This window comes from Selaginella moellendorffii, unplaced genomic scaffold (assembly GCF_000143415.4).
Source record: "Selaginella moellendorffii unplaced genomic scaffold, v1.0 SELMOscaffold_148, whole genome shotgun sequence".
NCBI lineage: Eukaryota > Viridiplantae > Streptophyta > Lycopodiopsida > Selaginellales > Selaginellaceae > Selaginella > Selaginella moellendorffii.
In genome coordinates, this window is record NW_003314409.1 from 182,941 (window position 1) to 204,552 (window position 21,612).

General features: G+C 47.5%; 9 protein-coding genes across 10 annotated transcripts; 6 read left to right on the top strand and 3 right to left on the bottom strand.

Moving 5' to 3' along the window:
- The first annotated feature begins 1,148 nt into the window (after nucleotides 1–1,148).
- Nucleotides 1,149–5,206, top strand: LOC112343396 (pentatricopeptide repeat-containing protein At4g02750-like). The gene is made up of 3 exons (XM_024666775.1): nucleotides 1,149–1,216; nucleotides 2,456–2,654; nucleotides 2,743–5,206. The coding sequence occupies exons 1-3, from the start codon at nucleotides 1,149–1,151 to the stop codon at nucleotides 4,507–4,509; spliced, it is 2,034 nt and encodes a 677-aa protein (XP_024522543.1). The 3' UTR covers nucleotides 4,510–5,206.
- Nucleotides 4,546–5,966, bottom strand: LOC112343397 (pentatricopeptide repeat-containing protein At4g02750-like). Its single transcript, XM_024666776.1, has 2 exons — nucleotides 4,651–5,966; nucleotides 4,546–4,606 (listed from the first exon to the last, which is right to left on the bottom strand). The coding sequence occupies exons 1-2, from the start codon at nucleotides 5,964–5,966 to the stop codon at nucleotides 4,546–4,548; spliced, it is 1,377 nt and encodes a 458-aa protein (XP_024522544.1).
- A 111-nt stretch (nucleotides 5,967–6,077) lies between these two features.
- LOC9652450 (tubulin-folding cofactor A) lies at nucleotides 6,078–6,660 on the top strand. The gene is made up of 3 exons (XM_002993040.2): nucleotides 6,078–6,269; nucleotides 6,342–6,428; nucleotides 6,487–6,660. Exons 1-3 carry the CDS (start codon nucleotides 6,108–6,110, stop codon nucleotides 6,577–6,579), a joined length of 342 nt encoding a protein of 113 aa, XP_002993086.2. The 5' UTR covers nucleotides 6,078–6,107; the 3' UTR covers nucleotides 6,580–6,660.
- Nucleotides 6,642–7,955, bottom strand: LOC9652431 (protein CHAPERONE-LIKE PROTEIN OF POR1, chloroplastic). Of its 2 annotated transcripts, none has more exons than XM_024666760.1 (5): nucleotides 7,849–7,955; nucleotides 7,692–7,792; nucleotides 7,012–7,394; nucleotides 6,874–6,950; nucleotides 6,642–6,813 (listed from the first exon to the last, which is right to left on the bottom strand). In XM_024666760.1, exons 1-5 carry the CDS (start codon nucleotides 7,953–7,955, stop codon nucleotides 6,663–6,665), a joined length of 819 nt encoding a protein of 272 aa, XP_024522528.1. In that variant the 3' UTR covers nucleotides 6,642–6,662. The 2 variants fall into 2 exon arrangements, with proteins under 2 accessions (XP_024522528.1, XP_002993107.2); XM_002993061.2 differs by having other exon boundaries at nucleotides 7,692–7,795.
- Nucleotides 7,956–8,034: 79 nt separating this feature from the next.
- LOC9652451 lies at nucleotides 8,035–10,486 on the bottom strand. Its single transcript, XM_002993062.2, has 2 exons — nucleotides 10,355–10,486; nucleotides 8,035–10,293 (listed from the first exon to the last, which is right to left on the bottom strand). The coding sequence occupies exon 2, from the start codon at nucleotides 9,763–9,765 to the stop codon at nucleotides 8,212–8,214; it is 1,554 nt and encodes a 517-aa protein (XP_002993108.1). The 5' UTR covers nucleotides 9,766–10,293; nucleotides 10,355–10,486; the 3' UTR covers nucleotides 8,035–8,211.
- A 75-nt stretch (nucleotides 10,487–10,561) lies between these two features.
- Nucleotides 10,562–12,169, top strand: LOC9652452 (fructose-1,6-bisphosphatase, chloroplastic). The gene is made up of 4 exons (XM_002993041.2): nucleotides 10,562–11,076; nucleotides 11,155–11,382; nucleotides 11,444–11,950; nucleotides 12,023–12,169. The coding sequence occupies exons 1-4, from the start codon at nucleotides 10,636–10,638 to the stop codon at nucleotides 12,098–12,100; spliced, it is 1,254 nt and encodes a 417-aa protein (XP_002993087.1). The 5' UTR covers nucleotides 10,562–10,635; the 3' UTR covers nucleotides 12,101–12,169.
- A 59-nt stretch (nucleotides 12,170–12,228) lies between these two features.
- LOC9652432 (protein MET1, chloroplastic) lies at nucleotides 12,229–13,506 on the top strand. The gene is made up of 7 exons (XM_002993042.2): nucleotides 12,229–12,374; nucleotides 12,439–12,546; nucleotides 12,598–12,699; nucleotides 12,773–12,933; nucleotides 12,996–13,077; nucleotides 13,129–13,197; nucleotides 13,247–13,506. Exons 1-7 carry the CDS (start codon nucleotides 12,252–12,254, stop codon nucleotides 13,415–13,417), a joined length of 816 nt encoding a protein of 271 aa, XP_002993088.2. The 5' UTR covers nucleotides 12,229–12,251; the 3' UTR covers nucleotides 13,418–13,506.
- On the top strand, nucleotides 13,491–14,513 carry LOC9652433 (psbP domain-containing protein 7, chloroplastic). The gene is made up of 3 exons (XM_002993043.2): nucleotides 13,491–13,839; nucleotides 13,918–14,134; nucleotides 14,186–14,513. The coding sequence occupies exons 1-3, from the start codon at nucleotides 13,491–13,493 to the stop codon at nucleotides 14,484–14,486; spliced, it is 867 nt and encodes a 288-aa protein (XP_002993089.2). The 3' UTR covers nucleotides 14,487–14,513.
- Nucleotides 14,514–15,266: 753 nt separating this feature from the next.
- On the top strand, nucleotides 15,267–16,713 carry LOC9652434 (arabinosyltransferase RRA3). Its single transcript, XM_024666788.1, has 2 exons — nucleotides 15,267–15,472; nucleotides 15,532–16,713. Exons 1-2 carry the CDS (start codon nucleotides 15,320–15,322, stop codon nucleotides 16,624–16,626), a joined length of 1,248 nt encoding a protein of 415 aa, XP_024522556.1. The 5' UTR covers nucleotides 15,267–15,319; the 3' UTR covers nucleotides 16,627–16,713.
- Nucleotides 16,714–21,612: the final 4,899 nt, after the last annotated feature.

Below are 21,612 nucleotides of genomic sequence, written 5' to 3' on the forward strand. Positions count from 1 at the left end.
GCTCTAAGACTTGAGACTCCTAGCAAAGACATCCTCCTCATCATCCACACTAGTGTGATGAATATTGCTTGAACACTCTTGATACAACATGCTATTGGCATCTCCACTCGGAGCTGTGTCCTCCTCAACAGCAGCTCGTCTAGAGGCAGCTGTTTGCTGATCACTCTGCTCTGGCACCATCCTCATTTGGGAGATTCTCCAGCAATGAGCCATCGAAGTAGCACCAGCTTGTCAACAAATATCATCTCTCTAGAGCTTGCCCAAAGAGCCAGTCTCACCATCTCACCATATCTCCCCAAGTCATGCTCAAACGTTTGCAAATCACATTATTAACCCAGCTTGCATTTGCTACGATATCCATGTTTCTAAACATGGCATCTCATTAGAATCTCATCATTGTCAATTATTCAGCACTTGGAGCTCCCTCCCTTAATGAGTCTCTGATCCTTGGCCGGCCATGCCACGCAGCAGCTCATTGTCACAGAGTATGGAGAGTGGGATATATGATGATCGGTGAAGGAGAGAACATGTGCAAGATCTCAAACAGCAGCAACCAGTCCCCATGGGGGACTTATTTGTGTGAGTCTTCTTCCACCAGTGACACAACAGCAGCAGCAAAAGAACCTTTCGACCTTGAGGAGTATGAGGCTGACAATCCACTTGACATCATCTTCTGCCTGATGATCACTCTTGCTCCTTTTGACTGGACTCTGTTGCCATGGGATCTTCCTTCAGCTCAGGAGACTCTCAAGAACCTCTTCACAGGTCGTGAACAGAGTACACAAGCTTCAATTCCAATGCTAGACCACATGCCCAAGAATGGTGACACTTTTCCAGCAAAGGATATAACAAGTTTAGGCTCTTACTTGAGACCCAGGCTTCCCATGACAATACAGCCTCACCTATAGGCTCTCATGAGCTTTGGACAAGGAGCCACATTCAAGCTTTCTAGTGGAAAAGCTTGGAGACAACAGCAACAACATTATCACTGCTACATCCTCTCTTGGAGCAGATTCTAGTGACTCAACAAAGCAGGAGAAGGACGCAAGAACAAAACTATGTCCAGTAGAGGCATTTCTTTTGGCAGGAGAACAAGAATCACTTGCAGCCAACACATGCCCAACCATATCACTTGTAGCTGATGGAGAATGAGCCCGTGCAGTGTAGTTCAAGCTCCCCTCTTGGGACAGATGTCCACCATCATGTCTGCTCTTGTGTACTAATGTGTGATCAGCTAACAAATCTACATACTTTACCAAGGATCTCTACAAACTTAGGCAACGACCTTGCTGCTACTCAAGGCAACATTTTGACTCCATTCTTTCCCATTTCTTTGTCTTGGTTTCCATCACTTTTCTTTGTCTTTCTTCATTGATTTCTCATTGTTTCTTCACTTTCAGTTATTAACACATGGCATCCAGCTGTGCAACAGAGTGGTTGCCTGTTGTCAAAATAGCTAGATCCCAGGAATTTTTTTATCCTTATAATATTCCTTCTCCTTATAAGAGCACCCAGAGAAAAGAAGGATCACCATTTCATGCAAAGGGGAGGGTTGAGGCTAGAGCCCCAACAAGCCAGTGGCTTTTGGATCTCAACAAACAGCTAGGTCAGGTTAGGTTCCAAAGAGCATCCATCACATGAGAAGCAAATCAAAGCAAGGTCATTTATGTGAGTCCAACACAACACTAATGATGTCAAGAACTTTAATAGAAGATATATTGCTAGAAGAAAATGTGAATTTGCAAGAAAAAACGGAAAAGGGGGAAAGCTGCAAACTTATTTGTTTATTTGTTTTTTTTCAACAAACTCACTTATTGGCCCTGACTAATAATAAAAAATTTCCATAGATTATATCTAAATCAGATATTGTAATCAACCAAAAGGGAATTATTCAAGAAACAATCCATAATGAAAAAAAGGAACCATTTAAGAGACAATTCATAATGAACAAAAATGAAGTATAAAGACGAAAGAAAGTTGCATATTTTTATTTTGCAAGAACAGATTAGTCACTTCTTTTAAAAAGTTTTGGAATATTTAAGATTAAATATCTGATTAAGGGTTCTTAAGCTACTGAGTTAAGTGACATTCTAGAAAATCTAAATTTAAAATGATATTAAAAGGATCTCATAGTAAATTTAAATTTAAAAGCTTACATTTAATCAAAAAGTACTTAACAAATGTAAGTAAATGGCTTGCTTGGAATGTGGCATAATAATCCTTAAACAACATCTCAAGCATGCAGAGTGTTTAGGAAAAACCTACTGGACCAGTGGGAAAGGTGCCAGTGCTCTTTTCTAAACATCTCAAGCATGCAGAGTGCTCTTTCTTAAACATCTCAAGCATGAAGACCGATTTCATGATTGTGCTTACAATCGTCTAGAAGAAAGCTTTGATCTTAACAAAGGAAACGCAAACTTGCCCGACTAACTTTTGTTTCCCGCGCTTGTTCTAGGGCTCTTGATGGAGAATGCGAGGAGCGAGAGCGATCCCTCCTCGCAGTTCTCGGCACTTCTTCGATCGTGCAGGGATTTGGAGCAGGCGCGGCGGCTCCACGCTCGGATCTTGGCCAGCGCCGAGTGCCGCCACGACAAGCTCCTCGCCAATCTCTGTGTGGAGATGTATGGCAAATGCGGCGGCGTGCGCGATGCCAGGTACGCTTTCGATGCTATCCAGGAGCCGAATGGCTACTCCTGGAACATCTTGCTCCAAGCTTACGCTCACAATGGCTGCTTGGATCAGGCCCGGGAGACGTTCCAGCGGATGCCCCGGAGGGATCTCACGGCATGGAACACGATGATCACGGCGAGTTCTCGCGGCGGCAGCGTGGATGAGGCGAAGCGCCTGTTTGATTCTATGCCCCAGCACGACGTCGTCTCGTGGACAGCCATGATCCAGGCGCTTGGTCGAAACGGGCATTTGGAGGACGCAGGTAAGCTCTTCTCTTTGATGCCTGAGAGGAATGCGATCACTGAGACTACGATGATCCAGGCCTATGGCGAGAGCTCTCGCGTCGATTTAGCGCTCGAGATCTTCAACAACATCCCAGAGAGGAACCTCTTGTCGTGGACTTCCATGCTCGCTGCATATGCCCAGGACGGGCATCTTGAAGAGGCTCGCGCGGTCTTTAACAACATGCCCGAGCACGATCTCGTCGCGCTCACCTCAATGCTCACAGTGCACATCCAGTCGGGGGATCTTGAGCAAGCCAAGGCCATCTTCGATCGAATGCCCGACCAGGACATCATCTCCCAGACAGCGATGATCCAGGCCTTCTTGCAAAACGGCCAGCTCCGAGAGGCCGAGCTCATCTTCGAGGAGATGCCCGTCCAGAACATAGTCTCGTGCACGGCACTTCTCTCCTCGTACGCTCAGGGCGGCGATCTGGATCGGGCAAAGCAGATGTTTGACAAGATGCCGCAGCGAGACGCCATCGCCTGGACGTCTCTCGTCGCCGCCTACGCTCAGAGCAATCACTTCGAGGAGGCCAGGAGCTTGTTCGACCGCATGCCAGTCCACAACTTGGTGCTCGCCACGGCCATCCTGCGAATGTACTCGCAGCTCGGGAGGATTGACGAGGCCGAGGCGGTGTTCGACAAAATGGTGGCGAAAGACATCCTGGCTTGGAACACGATGCTAGCGGCCTACTCGCAGCACGGCTACATCGAAGAACTGCGAACCACTTTCGACGCTATGCCCGAGAGGGATATCGTCTCGTGGAACATCGCTGTGGCGAGCTATGCGCAGCACGGGCACGTCGACGAAGCTCGAAAGCTCTTCTCCAGCATGCCACAGTGGGACTGCGTTTCCTGGACGATCATGATCGCGGGCTATGCCAGGAACGGGTATATGCGACGGGCGAGGAGCACTTTCGACGCCATGCCACCGGTGTCTTCCGAGCTCGTCTTCTCCAGCGCGATGTTCACGGCTTATGCTCTGGCCGAGAGCTTCTCCGACGCCATGGAGTTTTTCTACGCCATGAACGCCGAAGGATCACTCCAGCCCGACGATGTCACCTTCACGAGCGTGCTTGGCGGATGCAGCCACGCGGGATTGTTTTCTCGGGGACTCGGCTACTTCCGATCGATGGTCTTCGACTTCGACGTGGATCCTGTCCGCGAGCACTACAGCTGCGTGGTTGACATCCTGGGCCGGTTTGGACAGCTCGAAGAGGCCGAGGAGGTTCTGGATTCTATGCCGTTTGAACCGGATGCCGCGAGCTGGGGGGCTCTTCTCGGTGGCTGCGGGATTCATCGCGACGTCCAGCGTGGAGAGCGAGCGGCAGAGAATGCACTCAAGCTGGATCCGAGAGAGGACGGCGCTCGGATGCTCTTAGCCAACATCTATGGAGCTGTTGGTCGGACGCAGGACATGATCAGGCTCAAAAACACCGTTCGGATGCTGAGAAGCCGCAAGCTCCAACTAGAACGAGAGCGTTCTCGCAAGACAATGGAAAGCTTCCCTTACCAGCGTGAAGGCTCGACTGCGAGATCAACAGCCTCGTCGTGATCTTGCAACAAGTTTTTCTGCTCAAAACTTTCCGGGTCAGCCTCTCCATCGATCATCGGACACTGTTGCTGCTGCTGCTGCCGCTGCTGCTGCGCTGCTGCTTTCTCGGTGTACATGTTGGCGAGAAGCTGATACATCGACTTGTTCTCGGGGTCCAGCTCCATGAGATGCTGCGCAGCCTGCGCAGCGCGCTTGAAGTCGCCGTGCATTCTACACGAGCTCAAGTAGCTCGTCCAAGCAACAGGTCCTGGGAAGAATGGCATTTCGTGGAGAAGCTCCTCGGCATGATCCAGCTGCTTTGCTCGGCCCAGGACCTCCACCATGCAGCCGTAGTGATCGAGCTCGGGCCGCAGTCCATACTGGGTGATCATCGACACGAAGTGCTCGTGAGCTCTCTTCACTTTGCCTCCGCGGTTGCATCCTATCAGTAGACCCACGAAAGTGCTCTCGGTGGGCTTGAGTCCCTCGAGGTTGAGCTCCCGGAAGAGCTCCACGGCGGTCTTGTACGAGGCATTCTCGGCATAGCCAGCGATGAGCGTGTTCCAGGAGATGATATCAAACTCGGGCATCGTCGCGAAGAGCTCTCGGCCTCTGGAGAGATAGCCGGTGTTTGCAAACGCTGTGATCATGGTGTTCCACGACGCGAGCTCCAGCTGCGGCATCATCTCGAAAGTCCTGCTGGCCTCCGCCAAGCGCCCTCTTTGGGCAAATGCTGCGAGTAAAGCGTTCCACGACACCACGTTCCGGCAAGGCACGGATTCGAAGAAGTGTAGCGCGTCCTCTGGGCTGGAGTTAACAGCAAATGCCTGGAGCATCAAATTCCACGAGAGATCGTTCTTGAGCGGCATAGTGTCGAATATAGTAAACGCTTCGCGCAAATGCCCGTGTTGGGCATATGCTGTGACCATGGCGTTCCCTGCGATTGTGTCGTGCTGTGGCATTCTCTGGAAGATCGCCTCCGCCTCAGCGATGTGCCCAGACTGGGAGTAGGCCGCGACGACCGCAGTCCAGGAGATGACGTTCCTTGGCCACATTCGATCGAACAAGAGCTTGGCCCCTTCCAGATCCCCAGACTGGGCATGCGCCTTGAGCATGAGATTCCAGGAAACGGCATCGCGATCCGGCATCCGATCAAAGAGCTCCCGTGCGGAATCCAGCTGCCGCTCCTGCGCGTACGCCGACACGATCGCATTCCAGGAGAAGGTGTTGGGAGAATCGAGGCCATCAAACACCGCCCTCGCCTCCTCCAAGCTCCCGCAACGGGCGTACATTGTGATGAGGAGATTGCCGAGGAATGTGTTGCCGCTGTGCCGGCTGTGGAGGATCCGCGAGTGGCAATCCCGCGCTCGCGCCAGGCTCCCGATCGCTGCGCACTGCCGGATCGACGCGGCGAAGGCGGAGACATCGCGGGCGGGATCAAAAACCTCAGTGTGGAGCCATCGCCCTAACACCCGCATATTCTATTTTGAAAATTCCTTCGTTGCGAATATACTCCTCACAGTTGACGGAATGTTCTGTATGGCTGACTGCATATGCTTTTGCCGTTTGTTTAAGTTAAACCGCTTCCTCCCTGTTTTTGGGCGCACTCTCTCTCGGCTATGGCGGGACTCCCAGGGCTCAAGACGCTCAAGATCAAGACGGGGACGTGCAAGCGCGTCCACAAGGAACTCAAATCCTACGAGAAGGAGGTGGAGAGGGAGAGCGCCAAGACGGCGTCCATGCGAGAGAATGGCGCCGATCAATTCGACCTCAAGCAGCAGGTCTTTTCTTTGATCTCTTCGGGTTCTAGCTCAGGAACTCTAGCATTGTCTCAAACTCCTTGCTTGATCCAGGAGAATGTGCTGGTGGAATCGAGAATGATGGTGCCGGATTGCCGCAAGAGGCTCGAGGCTGCTGTGGCCGATCTGGAAGCCCTCATCGTGAGTGATTCACTACTGTTCATCCTCTTACTCTCGATTCTTTCTCTCTGTGTTCTAGGCCGAAGTTGAGGATGACGAGGCGATGCTTGAGACCGCCGAGCTACAAGCAGCAAAGGAAGTTCTCGCAGATGTCAAGCCTTGCATTAGTTAGACGCAAGAAAAACGGATCTAGAGAGTTGAGCTGTAGACACCACTTACAGATGAAACCAAAGCTCGCAAAAGTTTGATCTTCGATCACTTCAAAAATGTGCACGCCACCCACAAAAAAACGTACGAGCTCAGCGCAGTGAAGAGCTCGAGGCTGCCTCGCTGCAAGCTTACCGACACGGACAAGGAGGGAATAACGAGCGAGCCGAGCGTCCATCCAATGAAGAGAGAACCAAGCCTGGAAGAAACACGGGGTTGGATCGAAACCAGCAAATCAAAGATGGAGAAAAGTCTCTACCCGAGAATGAATGCTCTTGACAAGCTCTTGACGCGGTCATTGATGAAATATATACAGCAGCCAAGCGCTACAAAGACCTGAGTAAACATCGAGACTTCAGTGCTGCCAAGGAAGAAGAAAAGAGAGCTTTTGCTTTACCTGGAAAGCTGGGCCTCCCTCAGCGGCATTCATCACACTCCAAACTCCTATGGCAGCGTACAAAGCTGCGCGCTGGAGGATGATGGTCGACTTTGGAGTCTCCACGAAGCTGGCGAGCTTGCGCACCCATGGCGGAGACTCGTCCAGCTTCTTCTTCAGGTTGGTCTTAAGGTTGATCTTGGATCGCTTGCGAACCCGGAAGCTTTCAAAGATTATCCTATCGTGTGCGTCCTCGATAGCTTCTCGACTCCTCTCGTGTCTGCCGTATTGACTCAACAGGAAGCTCCGGGCCTCCTCCACCTCCATCTCGGAGGCGTCGTAGCTCACACCCAGCCGCTTGTGAGGATCCCTTACGTAAATCCTGTTGAAGACAGGAGGTGGCCCTGTTAACCAATTACTCTCATGAGAAAAAAGAAGAGAAAACAAGCATCCAATCCCGCAACAATTGAGGAGCTTGTCAAGCCCAGGCAAGAAAAACAAACGAAGAACATCAAAGAAAAAATCTTCAAAGTATCACCAAGAAAGTATTTAAGATATCTAGAGAACAAGAGCTTGGCCAAGGCAACGCAAGAAGAAACAAACGAAGACATCCAAGAAAAACCCTTGAGCTTTGATAGAACGGTATCACCAAGGAATTTAAGCATCTAAGCCAACAATGCAGCCAAACGAGAGAGAAATACCTGGAATCTCATCCGCGTCCGCTTCGCTCGAAGAGAAGGACGCATCCATAGCCACAAAGCTGGTTCTCCAGCGAAGCCGGCCATAGAATCGCAAGCTGGAGCTACTGCAACACAAAACTCCGCATTCTAAGAAGAAAATCCACGAAATTTCTCCTACCTGCTGAACAGATTCCTGCTAGCGACACGCGAAATCGCCGCTTGCGACGAAGAGCGCCGCAATGGATCACACCACAGAGCGCAAGGCGCTGTGGCAGCCATGCTCATCCCTGAAAAACCCTAAATCCTCCATCTAGAAGAGACAGAAAAGGTTAAAATAAATGCGAATTTTTACATCTAAGCAAAATTTACAAAGAACCTCCTGTATGTACATTGCAAACCACAGCACATTTTCAAGTAAGAAAGAACGAGAGAAGAGAGATAAAGAACTAGTACAAAAAAAACCACCACCCAGCAGTGTTCCAAAAAAAATCCTACCTCTTTTTTTTTTCCAGTTATTTTCGTCGTCGTCCTCCTTGAATCGTCAAGAATCTGTGTGACCAACCTGTGATCCTGGCAAGAGCACCAACACCTCGCGCTCCTCGGAGAACATATGCTTTGGAACCATGATCTCCAGCCCCGCGATCGCCTCGACGTAGTAGGCCTTGAGCTCAGCGTTGTCCGGGATCCGAGTCGCCAGATCAATCTCTCGCAGGAACTCGCCGGGAGGGCAGTGCTCGGGGCTCAAATCCGTGAGCTTGAAAGTCCTGTCCCCCCTCTTCACGAACGGAGCTCTCCCAGTGCTCAAGCAGTGGATCTTCACCACGCCGTGAGTGGCCGTGTTCCTCCACGAGACGCGAAGCCTGTGCTTGTCCGTGAATGGTAAGCTCACCATGATGAGGTAGCCTTCGTCGTCCTCGTAGATGGTCTTTGCCCCTGTCACTGGCCCGGACGCCTGAGTGATGACACCCGAGAAGCTCGAGTACCAGCTCGGCTGCGGGCTTCCACCACCGAGCTCCTCCAGCCCGGAGAAGGTGACGATCGGGACGCACGACTCCGCGTCGGTGTTGTTCCTCACCGGCGAGTACGTCTTCCTCTTGCGCTTGGCGTTGTTGGCGACGCTGCTGCCGTTCCCGTTCATGGTCCCGTTCGTGCTCAAGCCACTGGCACCGGGATCCGAGAGCTGCGTCGATAAGTTCAGCGACGTCCCGTTGAGAGGACCGCCACCACCACCACCACACTTCCGGAGCGATCCGTTTGGAGACTTGGTCTGCTGCAGCGGAAGTCCCAGCCTCTCCAGCTCGTGATCCGGGCTCGGGACCGTCCGCCAGTCGACGAAAGCCTCAGCGTTGTGAGGGATGGTGAAGTTGACGTCCCGGCCGGTAAGTTCCTTCCACCGCTTCCTGTCCTCCTCGCTCACGAACGCCACGTTCGGCGTCCTGACCACCTCGATCCCGTGGATGCACTGCGGGTTGGACAGCCCCCTGTAATGCTTCCTCTGCATCCGGTGAGAGCGGATGAATCCCTTCTCCACGCTGAAAGGAAACTGCGGCTCGCGGAACCTCGAGTGGCCGTTCATGTAGCTCCGGAGCTGCATCTTCCCGAGCGCGTTCTCGGGCTTCTCCTTGAACGCCCACATATACATGTTCTCCATGTCGTGCTGGACGAGGAAGATGTCCAGGCGGAGGTCGGGCTTGTCCGAGTCGCCACCGAGCAGCCCCTCGCCGCTGAGCTTGGCCTGACACTTATCTTTGATCGCTGGACGAAAGTAATGGTTGAAAAAGAACCAGGCACCCCAGATGGTGTCACTGCGACGAAGCCAGCGTCGTCCTTTGGATAGCGGCGAGCTGCTGGGATCCTCCCCGAGAGGAGGAGCCAAACCAACGTCGAGAGACTCGAGCTCCTTGGATGGCAGCCACTGGTTGGATGGGATCTCGTCGGAGAATGGCAAGTTGATGTCCGGAGGTTCCACCACCATTTGCATCTGGAGCTGGCGGCTGCAATCGTCGTGAACGCCAGCGTCCATGGAGAGGATCGTGGACGGAACATCGGTGGCGAAGGATGATAGTAGCGGCTCTGTCAAGCTCCCCGTCACCATGCTTCCCAGCTGCAAGTACCGCCCTTGCTCGTGAATACTGCTCTCTTCCTCGTCCCTGGATTTGTCAGCCACGTCCAAGCAACCCAGTATCAGGGGCTCATCCCCAAATTCTTCCAGCGTTCCTGGTTGGATCTTCTTTTTTTTTTTTTTCTTTCTTCTTCCTTGTTTTCCTTCCTTGTTCTTCCTTCTTGTTCTTCCCTGTGTGTTCTTGTTAGCTCTGTCTCATCCCCACCCAGTGCTCACAGTGCACGCCCCTTCCCTTGCCCCACAGAAGCCAAATTCCACTGCCGGAAGGAGCGCCGCTTTGACAGTCACCCGGAGAAAATCTATCCCTGGAACCATTGGAGAGGACTGGCGAGCAGTAGCCGATCACAATCCTGGCATCTACGCTCCGAGCGCTGATAGATCCGAGGCTCCCAGGGCACATGTAACGAAATTACCGTCTGGAAAGCCTCGGATCGCCACGATCGAAACCCTAATCGCTGGGATTGGCGTCCTGTCCTGGGGAAATCCGCGGCAATGCCGACACTGGAAGAGATTCGGAATATGAATCACATCGATCGAGAGAGAGGGAGGGGGATCGTCTCACCGTGCTGTCGTCCGGCAATTCGTCGCTACACGGTGCGTTCTTTCCTCTTCCCTAAAGCAGACGAGACGAAGCTCCGGCTATGGCGTCCCAGGTCGTCTACCGTACGAAATGGCCACGCGGGACATGGCGGCGCTACTGTACGATAGAGGGCGTTGCCGGCCGTCCACGTGGCTGAGATCCGTTGGAGCCAAGGATGAACACCAAGGGCAGCCACAGACACCCCACCCAATAATTTCCCACACACTTTAGATGAAGTGAGAAGCAAGCAGTAATTTTGGGCAATGGCGGCATCCTCCGCGACGCAGTGCTTCGCCAATCGCTCCACCAAGATCATCAATGCGCCCGGCAAGAATCGATGCTCCTCCTCCCTCTCCACCGCCAGCAGGGGTCTTGCCATCGGCAGTAATCGGGGTTTCCAGCAGCAGCATTGCAGGAATCTAGGGATTAGAGCGGCCGTGAGCGTCGAATCGACCACAGACAAGAAGAAGAGCGGCAGTAGGAATCAGTATCAGCTCAACACGCTCACGAATTGGCTGCTCAAGCAAGAACAGGCAGGGATTATCGATGGCGAGCTCACGATCGTGCTGTCGAGCATCGCCGTGGCCTGCAAGCAAATCGCGGCCCTAGTCCAGCGCGCCGGGATCTCCAATCTCACCGGCGTCCAGGGCGCCGTCAATGTCCAGGGCGAGGATCAAAAGAAGCTCGATGTGGTGTCCAACGAGGTGAGTCAGTGGAAAATCTCCTCTCTTTCTCGATCGATCCTCCCACATTTCGTCCGAAATATCGTTTCTTGGTGCTAGGTTTTCTCGAATTGCCTGCGCTCCAGCGGTAGGACGGGTATCATCGCGTCTGAGGAAGAGGATACGCCTGTGGCCGTGGAGGAGAGCTACTCTGGCAACTACATTGTGGTGTTTGATCCCCTGGATGGATCATCCAACATCGACGCCGCTGTCTCCACGGGCTCAATCTTTGGAATCTATCACCCAAGCGAAGAATGCCTGGCGGATTTCGACTCGGACTCCGACTCAGTAAGTTCTTGGGAATCCTTCGCTCCAATTCATCTATGGAAACTTTTGATGATGATCGCAGCTCACTCCAAGCGAGCAGAATTGCGTGATGAATGTGTGCCAACCGGGGAAGAACTTGCTATCATCTGGCTACTGCATGTACTCGAGCTCCGTGATCTTCGTTCTCACGGTTGGAACCGGCGTGTATGGCTTCACGCTGGACCCGATGGTGGGCGAATTCGTGCTCACCCACGACAAGATCAAGATCCCGGACAAGGGAAAGATCTACGCTTTCAACGAGGGCAACTACGCGCTGTGGGATCCCAATCTCCAGAGCTACATCAACAGCTTGAAGGATCCAGGGCCGGCCGGGAAGCCTTACTCGGCTCGCTACATTGGGAGCTTGGTGGGCGATTTCCACAGGACGATGCTCTACGGCGGGATCTATGGCTACCCCCGCGACAAGAAGAGCAAGAATGGGAAATTGAGGCTCCTCTACGAGTGCGCTCCCATGAGCTTCTTGGTGGAGCAAGCCGGCGGCAAAGGGTCGGATGGATCCGGAAGAATTCTGGACATCAAACCAGAACAGGTTCGATCGATCCAATTCTTTCGATTGATTGATCGCGCAAAATGTTCTAATCTTCTCCTTTTTTTCTTGTAGGTTCACCAAAGAGTTCCTTTGTACATAGGAAGCAGGGAAGAGGTGGAGAAGCTCGAAAAGTATCTCTCGTCAATGTAAACACACCTATTCTCAAAATTTTGAATTTCAAATTTTCAAATTCAAAATTTTAAAAGTTTCGCGCGCTAAGAGGGCGATCGCGTGTTCGATTCCTTATCCCTTCCGAGCGTGTGCCGGGCACTGTGCCACGTAGGGTCTCCGTCAAGGGCATATGGAGAGCGAGCTCTTGGCGGGGAGGGCAATGGCGATGGCCGCCACCGCAGGAGCGGCAGTGTCTCTCGCTGCGGCCGCGCCAAGATCTCGATCCTTGACGCCGCGAGCATCGAATCACCAGGTACATTGGCAATCGAGAGTCGAGAGCGCGTCCTAGACTAAGGATTGATCCTTTGTTATTTTAGCTGCGCAACTCGTTCCTGGGATCGCCACTTTGTAATTGCGAGGTGCGTCTAAAAGTTTCGCATCCCGGGGCTATCAATTCGACGAGGAAAACTTACAACCCTCTCCAGGTAGCTCACTCAGATTTTCCAAGTTTTAGTATCACATTATTGTATTCTCAGGTGGAGGCTAAAACAGCTGCTGGAAAAACGATAGAGGTAGAGGTCGATAAGCCTCTCGGACTTTCGCTTGGGCAAAAGCCTGGTGGTGGCGTGATCATAACAGTAAGAGCTCCATACGTTCTTCTTTTCTTCCTGGTTCTTTCGCAAAACATTGTACTGTAATCGTGCGAAACAGGCAGTGGAAGGAAATGCAGCCAGAGCTGGATTGAAAGTCGGGGATCAGGTGCTCTACACGAGTAGCTTCTTTGGCGATGAATTGTGGCCGGCTGATAAACTTGGCTTCACAAAGACAGCCATCCAAGCGAAGCCAGAGTCTGTTTATTTTGTTGTTAGCAGGTACTTCATGATCGATTCCTTGTTCTCAAAATCTGAAGTTTGCTCTTTTCTTCTTCTTCCAGAGGAGCGGATGTAGATGTAAAGCGACTACCTAAGCGGCCAGCGCCACCTCGATTCGGTCGAAAACTCACCGAAGCGCAAAAGGTAAGAGCTTTTCTCTAAGGACGAAGCTGTTCTATTCTATATGTTTTCCAGGCAAGAGCTACTCACATTTGTCTCGACTGTGGATACGTCTACACGCTCTCCAAACCTTTTGAAGAACAGGTATGAAAAGTTCAGTGTTCTGTAGATGGTGCTCATCTTTTTTCTTCAGCCGGATGGTTTCTTATGCCCTCAATGCCGAGCACCAAAGAAGAGGTTCTCCAAATATGATCCGGAAACCGGACGAGCAGTCGGAGGCGGTGCTCTGCCAATCTCCGTGATACTGGGAGTCTTGGCTGGTGCTCTCGCAGTTGGAGGATTGGTGGTATATGGTCTCCAATAGGCTTGTTAAGAAGCTCTTGCAAAATCAAACTCCCAAGGTTGAGAGTTTATAATCTGTTCCATTACCTAGGTACATGGCTTCTATTTCTACACCACTTTCTTATCCTTTTCCTTGTGGCCAGGGAACGAAGACAAAGTACAATGGCCGCAGAATTTTTCTCACGAGAGCTAACTTGGAAGACGCAGAGGGACGAGTTTTGCAACAAGATCTCGAAGCGGCTCAAGCAGCTCTTGCTCCCAGGTTCAGCAGAAGATTTACAATTGGAATTCTTTCGGCAGCAGGACTGGGAATTGGAGCAAACTTTTTGGGAACTACGAGCTTCGTGCTTGGATTAAACCCGGAAGTCGCAAGAAGCTTGAGGCTGGACGTCCTGTATCCTGTCCGGGGCTTCTTCAGATGCTTTGACACAGACAAAGGTTTCGGTAAGCACTAGCTAAGTTTCATCTTTAAGAAGTGAACGATTTTCTCCAAAGCTAAACAACCGGCTTTCTCGATTGCAGAGTTTATCTATCCTCAAGACTGGTTTGGCGATCAAAAGATCTTGTACAGGTCCATTGAGAAGGCCGAGAAAGAAAGGCCTCTGGACTTGCCGGCGCTCAAAGAGCAAAGATCGCCAGCGAAAGTTCTAGTGGAGCCTGTCACTGCTTTCGGACCTCCTGGAACAGATGGCGAAGTTAACGTGAGCGTGATCGTAGCTCCAATCCTCCCTTCTTTCAGGTAAGGAAAGTTTCCATCTCTTGGTTTGATAGAAAAAAAACGTCTTTGCAGTTTGGAGCAGCTAGGAGATGCCAGAGAAGCTGCTAAACTCATCCTGGACAAGTTCATAGCTCCACCAGGATCGAAGAAAACGGCAACTCTGGTGGATGCCTCGACTAGAAGAGATGAAAAGGCAGTCTACTACACACTGGACTACTGTGTGGAAGCTCCCACATTCTTTAGACACAATGTGGCTGTCTACACTTCTCTCAAAGGCAAGCTCTTCTCTTTGAATGTGCAGACTCCCCAGGCTCAATGGTCACACCAGAGAGAAGAATTCATCCAAATTGCAAACTCTTTCAAAGTAATCTAAAGGGCTAATTAGCATAATTAACATCTATCAGATGGCAGCCTGATTGAGCACCAAATCAAACGACAATGCTCTACGTACACCCTTTGAAGACGGGCATGGCCTTCAAAAACTCCAGCCTCCGGCAGCTGGGCTCGAAAGAGATGAAGTTCTCGCCTTTTCAACACCAATGTAACAAGTGTTTTGCGACTGAAGTACTCTCAGACATTTTTGGTTCTTTCTCCGCTTGCTATCTTCTTCTCTCCAGCTGCAAGGCTCGATATCAATCCGTTCCGGAAGGATGGTAAGTTACCCGTGTTTTCTTCAGAATTTTGATTTGCAAGGAGTTGGAGATGTTTTGGCTCACAGCAAGTTTTCCTCAAGACTTCTTTGTACTTTTTAAACAGACGAAGATTTTCCTGAAGCTCTTCAGGAGACTTTCAAAAGTGTAGAAGCAAAGGTAAAAATTGTTTGCAAATTTGAACATTTGTTTTGACATTTTTTTTTATATTCTACAAAGGTTGGGTTCAAGCCACAACCTTCTAATAAAGCAAGGTTAGGTTGAAATCTTAAATGAGGTTATCTCTTTGTCATGAGGAAATTGGTTTAAGCACACTACTAAATGGGGGAATGCCAAAAAGTTTGGATTTATAGACACTTGGAGTCAAAATTCAGAAAGCGTGGAATTCAGAAGGTGAGAGGGGAAGCCATCTAACCTGGATTAGAGGCGTTGAACCGCAAAGATTTTACTCCATCGCCCAACATCATAGATTCATAGTATATCCTTTTTGTTAGCTTAAATGTAGGTAGAATGTGGTCAATAGGGTTTGTGTAGCTCGGGCGATCTCGATCTGAGAATGGTGCTGGGGAAGAAGGAGGGCAGCCTCTTCCGCTCCTCCTCTCCGTCTTCCAATGACCGCTCCAAGCTCGGGCTGGCGATCCTGGCAGGAATCATGGTGGGAGCGCTGTGGGCGTACTTGCATCCTCACGCATTCATGAGCGCCTCCGAGGTAAGCGGCCGGAAAATTCGAGTTCCAGAGAGAAACGAGACACTCCAATCGCTCCACAGGGCGGCGATCCGCTGGTGAGCGAGCTGGAGAAGAAGATCCGAATGCTGGAGCTCCAAGTGACCACGCTGCGGGGCGAGAACAGCGAGATTAAGAGCGCGCTCGATCTGTCCAACCAGGAGAAGAAGTCCGCGCAGCAGCAGCTCATGGCCTCGCGGAGCCGAGTCAAAGCAGGCAAATTCGGCACAGTGGCCGGCACCACGACCAATCCAGAGATCATCCCGGATAAGTCCGTCAACCCGGAGCTAGCCCAGCTGCTCGAGAAGATCGCCATCAACCGCGAGGTCATCGTTGGCGTCTCCAACAAGAACGTAGCTCCAATGCTCCAGGTATGGTTTGAGAGTATCAAGCAGTCCGGGATCACGAACTACCTCGTCGTCGCGCTGGACGACGAGACTGCCAAGTTTTGCAAGGATCACGACGTCCCGGCGTACAGGAAGGACGCCACCATACCCAAGAGCTTGGCCGGGACTGGGGACAACCACGCCATCTCCGGAACAAAGTTTCACATCCTGCGAGAGTTCCTCGTGCTGGGATACAGCGTCTTGCTCTCGGACGTGGACATCGTCTACCTCCAGAACCCGTTCAAGTTCTTGCAGCGCGACTGCGACATCGAGGCCATGACCGACGGCCACACCAACGCCACCGCCTATGGATACAACGACGTGTTTGACGATCCAAAGATGGGCTGGTCGCGCTATGCGCACACGATGAGGATCTGGGTGTTTAACTCGGGGCTGTTCTACTTGCGGCCCACGGTGCCATCGATCGAGCTCCTGGACCGGGTGGCGACGAGGCTGGCGAGAGAGAAGGCGTGGGATCAGGCCGTGATCAACGAGGAGCTCTTCTTCCCGTCGCGGCCGGGATACAATGGCTTGCACGCTTCCAAGCGCGTCATGGACAGGTTCCTCTTCATGAACAGCAAGCTACTCTTCTCGGACATTCGTGGGGATCCATCGCAGTATGCCAACTTCCGGCCGGTTACCATTCACGTCAACTATCATCCGGATAAATACAACCGGATGCTGGCCATTGTTGATTACTATGTCAAGGGGAAGAAGGATGCCCTGGCCAAGTTCCCAGTTGGCTCGGAGTGATGCTGGCCTGGTTGGATCCGACTGATCTTGTGATTGATAGATAATTTTTTTTTTAAACTATAAAATGAAGACACTGTTTTTGATTCATCGGTACAGATCATGGTAAGAACATCACATCGGCAGGAGAATGGGAGGACAAATAGTCTTGACGTTCAGGCCCGGAACAATTTATTTGCTTTATCTTTTACAATCATAAGATAGTGAGTATATGGAGATTTTTTAAACTATTATTGTAGAATCCTATATTAATTGAGACCATTTGGATCTTTGGTTCATCAAGGATTGTGACTTTTGCTTAATTGAAGAATGCTAATTATGCTGACTATAGTTCTCAACTCCTGGTGTCCAGAATATTGTTAATTATATTTTGTGGCATACATGCTATAAGGGACTTTGATTGCATTATAAGAGCTAGACTCTCATTGAAAGTTCTATTTGGGTTATGGAATACATAACTCAAATATTCTACTCAACAACTTGGATCTCTGGTAGTGTGTTATCCTGGATAAGTTCCGGGAAAAGAACCTTGAGAATCTAATCAACTTCAATGATGGAAGAAACATCTATTTGAAACAAATTGGATGGAAGTAGAGAATGACCATGGGCATTGAAAAGAGTTGCTGCATGGATGCTGTTAGTGATTGTTGATTTTCCTTTGGCCTAAGTTATCATGCAAGTAACAACAAGATGCCATGGATGTCCCAGGATGATAGAGTTCTTCAGCTTCCCAGATCCGAGCTACTAGTAGTCCACCATAAGAAAATCTAGTGTGGAAACCACTCCTTACACCAAGATCTTGACATTCCGGTAGATGCCCATAGGAACTATTGAGTGATTACCAAACATGTTGAAGATCATAATTGTGCTACTCACCATTTCCAAGCCACTGGAGTATGCCAAGTTGAGGGAGATGATATTGTTCTGGGATCCAAAATCAAGTAATGCTTATTGTATCAAGGGTTTATTGCCAATTTGGACCTCTACAAAGAATGCCCCAGGATCATGAGTGGTCTGAGTGTTAATGATATGCACGTCATGCTAAGGTTCCACAGGGATGTCAAAGAACTTGGCAAAAACCTCTAGGCATGCATCACAAAAGCTCACGAAATGTGATCTGGACTAGAGTGTCAGCAATCTAAGCAAGAACCTCTTGTGGGACCCAAGAAAGAGTGGAGGGCAACTAGGAGACCCTACCCTAAAAGTCAGATGAATGTTCAATTGTTAGATTCAAAGTTGTGGCTAGTGGTGCTGCAAATACTAAAGCATAGGGTAATTTGCACACTATGAGAGATGGTGGAGTTCTGGAAATAAGTGTTGGATCCTACTCATTATCAATATCTGCTTCTTGTGCCCTCTAGTCACAACAGCCACTTTATAACCATCCTCTGTAATGTAAATAAAGTGTCCATTGTGCAGTAGAGGAAAATGCAATGCACTAAGAACTCTAACTTGTGTGAGAATAGAATATCTAAATGGGATAGCTTCAAATAAAAAGTATCCTCACATAGATTTCCCCAACCAAAATCATTGTTACTCTCACAAATGCCAATTTCTTATAAAGTTTAGAAAAATTTAGCAAAGAAAAAGGGAAAAGACACAAAAGATGTTGTGCCACTTGGTAGGATGTGGATATATGTTATCACTAAAAAAGTCAAGAAAAGAAACAAAATCAAACTCTAATACTTAAAATGCCTCAAGGGAAAAAAATTTCATATAAAATCTCTTAGCTTTGTGCACAAAATTGGGTGTGGATAGATTCGTTGGAAAGCTTGGACTCAAACCAAGAGAATGAGACCAAAATCATGAGTTAAGATGCCCAAAATCTCAAAAACAATTGACTCAAACATCAAATTCTAAACAAAAAGAAGGAGAATACAAGAAAATGCACTCCCTAGCACAAGAAACACTCACCTTTAGCATTGGCAAAAGATAATAACATGGCTATGATAATCTCCATAAGAATGGTGCTTAAAATTCCCCCAAGATCAAGCTAAAAACTTGCAAGTTTGAGCTGTGAAATGCCGCAAGAGAAAAATTATTCCGTCTCACGGCCTAGAGAGAATTGACTGCTAAGAAAGGACTCTCTGGAAATCTTGTTTTCAGATCTACATGCCTAGAAGAAGAAATTCCTAAATTGGTCCTAGAATTGCGATCTTAGAGCATTAGAAATTTACTATGAAAACGGAAGAGCATGATAGACAAAACTTCATGCATGCAGTTGAATCATCCACAAAATAAAGTGCTTTTTAGCTTGTTGGAAAGAGGATGCCAAAGCACACTGACTCAAAGAAAGAAAAACTAGAATTGATACCCCAATCACAAAAAATTGCTAGAAAACTGAGTAGAAAGAGGGTAATATATAAAACTAATGCAAGAATGAGAAAATCTTTGAGCCTGTGTTTTGGATTTGTGCAACTAGAGACCCTTAGCAATCCTAGGATCTCTAAAAATACAAATTTAGTCACTAGAACTTGAAATCTCTATCAATTTCCCAAGAAAATTCTCCATTCTTTTAAGAAAATTAAGCTAGCTCGTCATGCAAGGTTCACCAACTGTTGGGGCATCTCTAAGCCCTAACTGTGGATCCATTCCTTACACACATGCTTGTAAACTTGTAGCTCCAAACTCAAGCATAAAAGGAAATGGGAAGGAACTCTATTCTCAAGCTTCTTTTGGGCTTATATACAAGGATGAAAGAATATTCCAAGGATATGGAATATTCTTTGTGCTCTCTTAAGTCAGAATCTAAGCATGATGTAGGAAGAAGGTGGTGATAAGCTAATGCTATAAAAAAGGATTGGTTTTATGATTTGGAGGATTATTTTCAAATGTTGCAATTACGAAATTCGAAAGAGGTCCCATATGCAAAACCATATTTAATAAATAATGTTAAATCTTGGTGAAGAATGACAGAGGCAAACAAAGGACCAATGGCCACTTGAAAAGTGATAAAGGTGACGATTTGAGCAACTTATATTCCCCCAAATGCTACTATGCATCTAAACGATAAACTGAGTAAATTGATGTAAATAAAAATAATTCAAGAGTATGTGAATGCGTTTATAGTTAAGAAGATTCTTGTCGCGAATACGGGTGATATAGATGCATTCCACGCTTTCATATTAAACTTGTAGACTTGGCCTTGGGGTGACTTGATACACTAGAAATACAAAGAAGCATTAGATGTGGTGATCAAGATGCATTTTAATGATAATTTGCAAAAAAAGAATTCAATTGGGTCAAAATCCACATTTAATAAGGGATCCAAACCAAGGAAATTTAAGAAGAGTTTCTTTAAGAATGAATCCTCATAGTTTTAGAATGGTAAATCCAATGGCTAACAAATAAGCATGTGAGGGAGTTAGGTTAAAAGAGGTAAACCCATCAATAAGAAAGTCAAGTCTGCAAATAGTGTAGGGAATAGCATATATTTTAATTGCAGTGAGACTAGAAACTTCTTGAGAGAATATTCATAGCTGAAGAGAGCCAGAATGAATATGGCTATTAAGTCAAATGAAATTCAAATGAAAGTATATGATCATATCTCTGGTTCAAAGTTACTTATTACACAAACAACTTTGGTAAAGAGTCACTTACATTTAAGGAAAACTCAAAAGTAACTCTATTAAGATGTTTATAGACATAAATGTTATGGAAAATTTTGTGGCTGTAGACATAGTTTGGCAAGCTAGATTAACATTGCAGTGGTTTGGAGAACTAAGGATCATAAAGTTCATTCAAGGTAGCCAAAACACAAATCAAGCACTTTAACAAGCAAGAGTGAAAGTAGAGATATGGAAAGTGGACATGGATTTCACTGTTTTGGATATAACATAATTTAATGTAATCTTTGGGAACCTATAAATGGATGGATAACACCCTGTTACTTGTGCAGTGAATATAGGTTTAACTAAAAACTAGTATAATAGATTTAAACTTTGGCAAGGGAACTTAATTGAAGCTAAGGCAAAAGTGGTCAAATAGATAAAGTAAGTTAACAAATTAGAAAAGGAAAATTTATAACTTATACATATCTAGAACTAAGAGCTTACCTTTGGATGCAATGCTGATATACTCATTTAAAATATAAAACTTATACTAGGTTTCTGAGCCAAAGTATGATCTAACTATAAGGAGCAATAATTACTTATTTCAAAGAGGTTAAAAATTTAACATGAATTCTTACTTCTATCAATGATATGGAATTTTATAAGAAAATGAAGTGGTGCATGGTTCTCTATGCAAGGCTCAAGGAGCTCATAACCCTTAAACCAAAACTTTGATGTGAGAATATTTAAGTTTATGTATTCCATAACTCAAATGTAAAAGTTTCACTAAGAGTCTAACTCTTATTATGCAATCAAGTCCCTTATAGCATGTATGCCAAAAACATATAATTAACAATATTTATGTTTACCTATAGTTAATGGTTGTATATGACCACGAGCACACTAGACACCACAAGCTTTCATAATTGAGAACTATAGTTAGCATAATTAGCATTTTCAATAAAGCAAAAGCCACAATCATTATATTGTCTTCATAGTCTTTGATTTAAAGACATATGACTCATCAAAATATGAACCAAGATTCAAATAATAAGTGTTAATCTCAATTAATATAGGATTCTACAATAATAGTTTTAATAATTTATTATGCCTTGAATCTAGTAATGCTTGGTCTGCTTAATAGTAATATTATTCCTATTGATCAATCGCTTAGTTTTCTTAATAGTAGTATTATTCCTGTTGATCAATTGCTTAGTTTTCTTAATAGTAGTATTATTCCTATTGATCAATTGAATTGATCAAATGGAACTTTATAATTATAAACATGTTTATAATTTATAAACACACGATTTATCTTATTGAATATCAACTATTAGATGGTAGAATAAACTAAAATATACTAGAAAGTGTTTAAGAAACTTTATAAATTATAAATATAATATTAATCTAAATAAATAATAACCGTAGATGGTAAGAC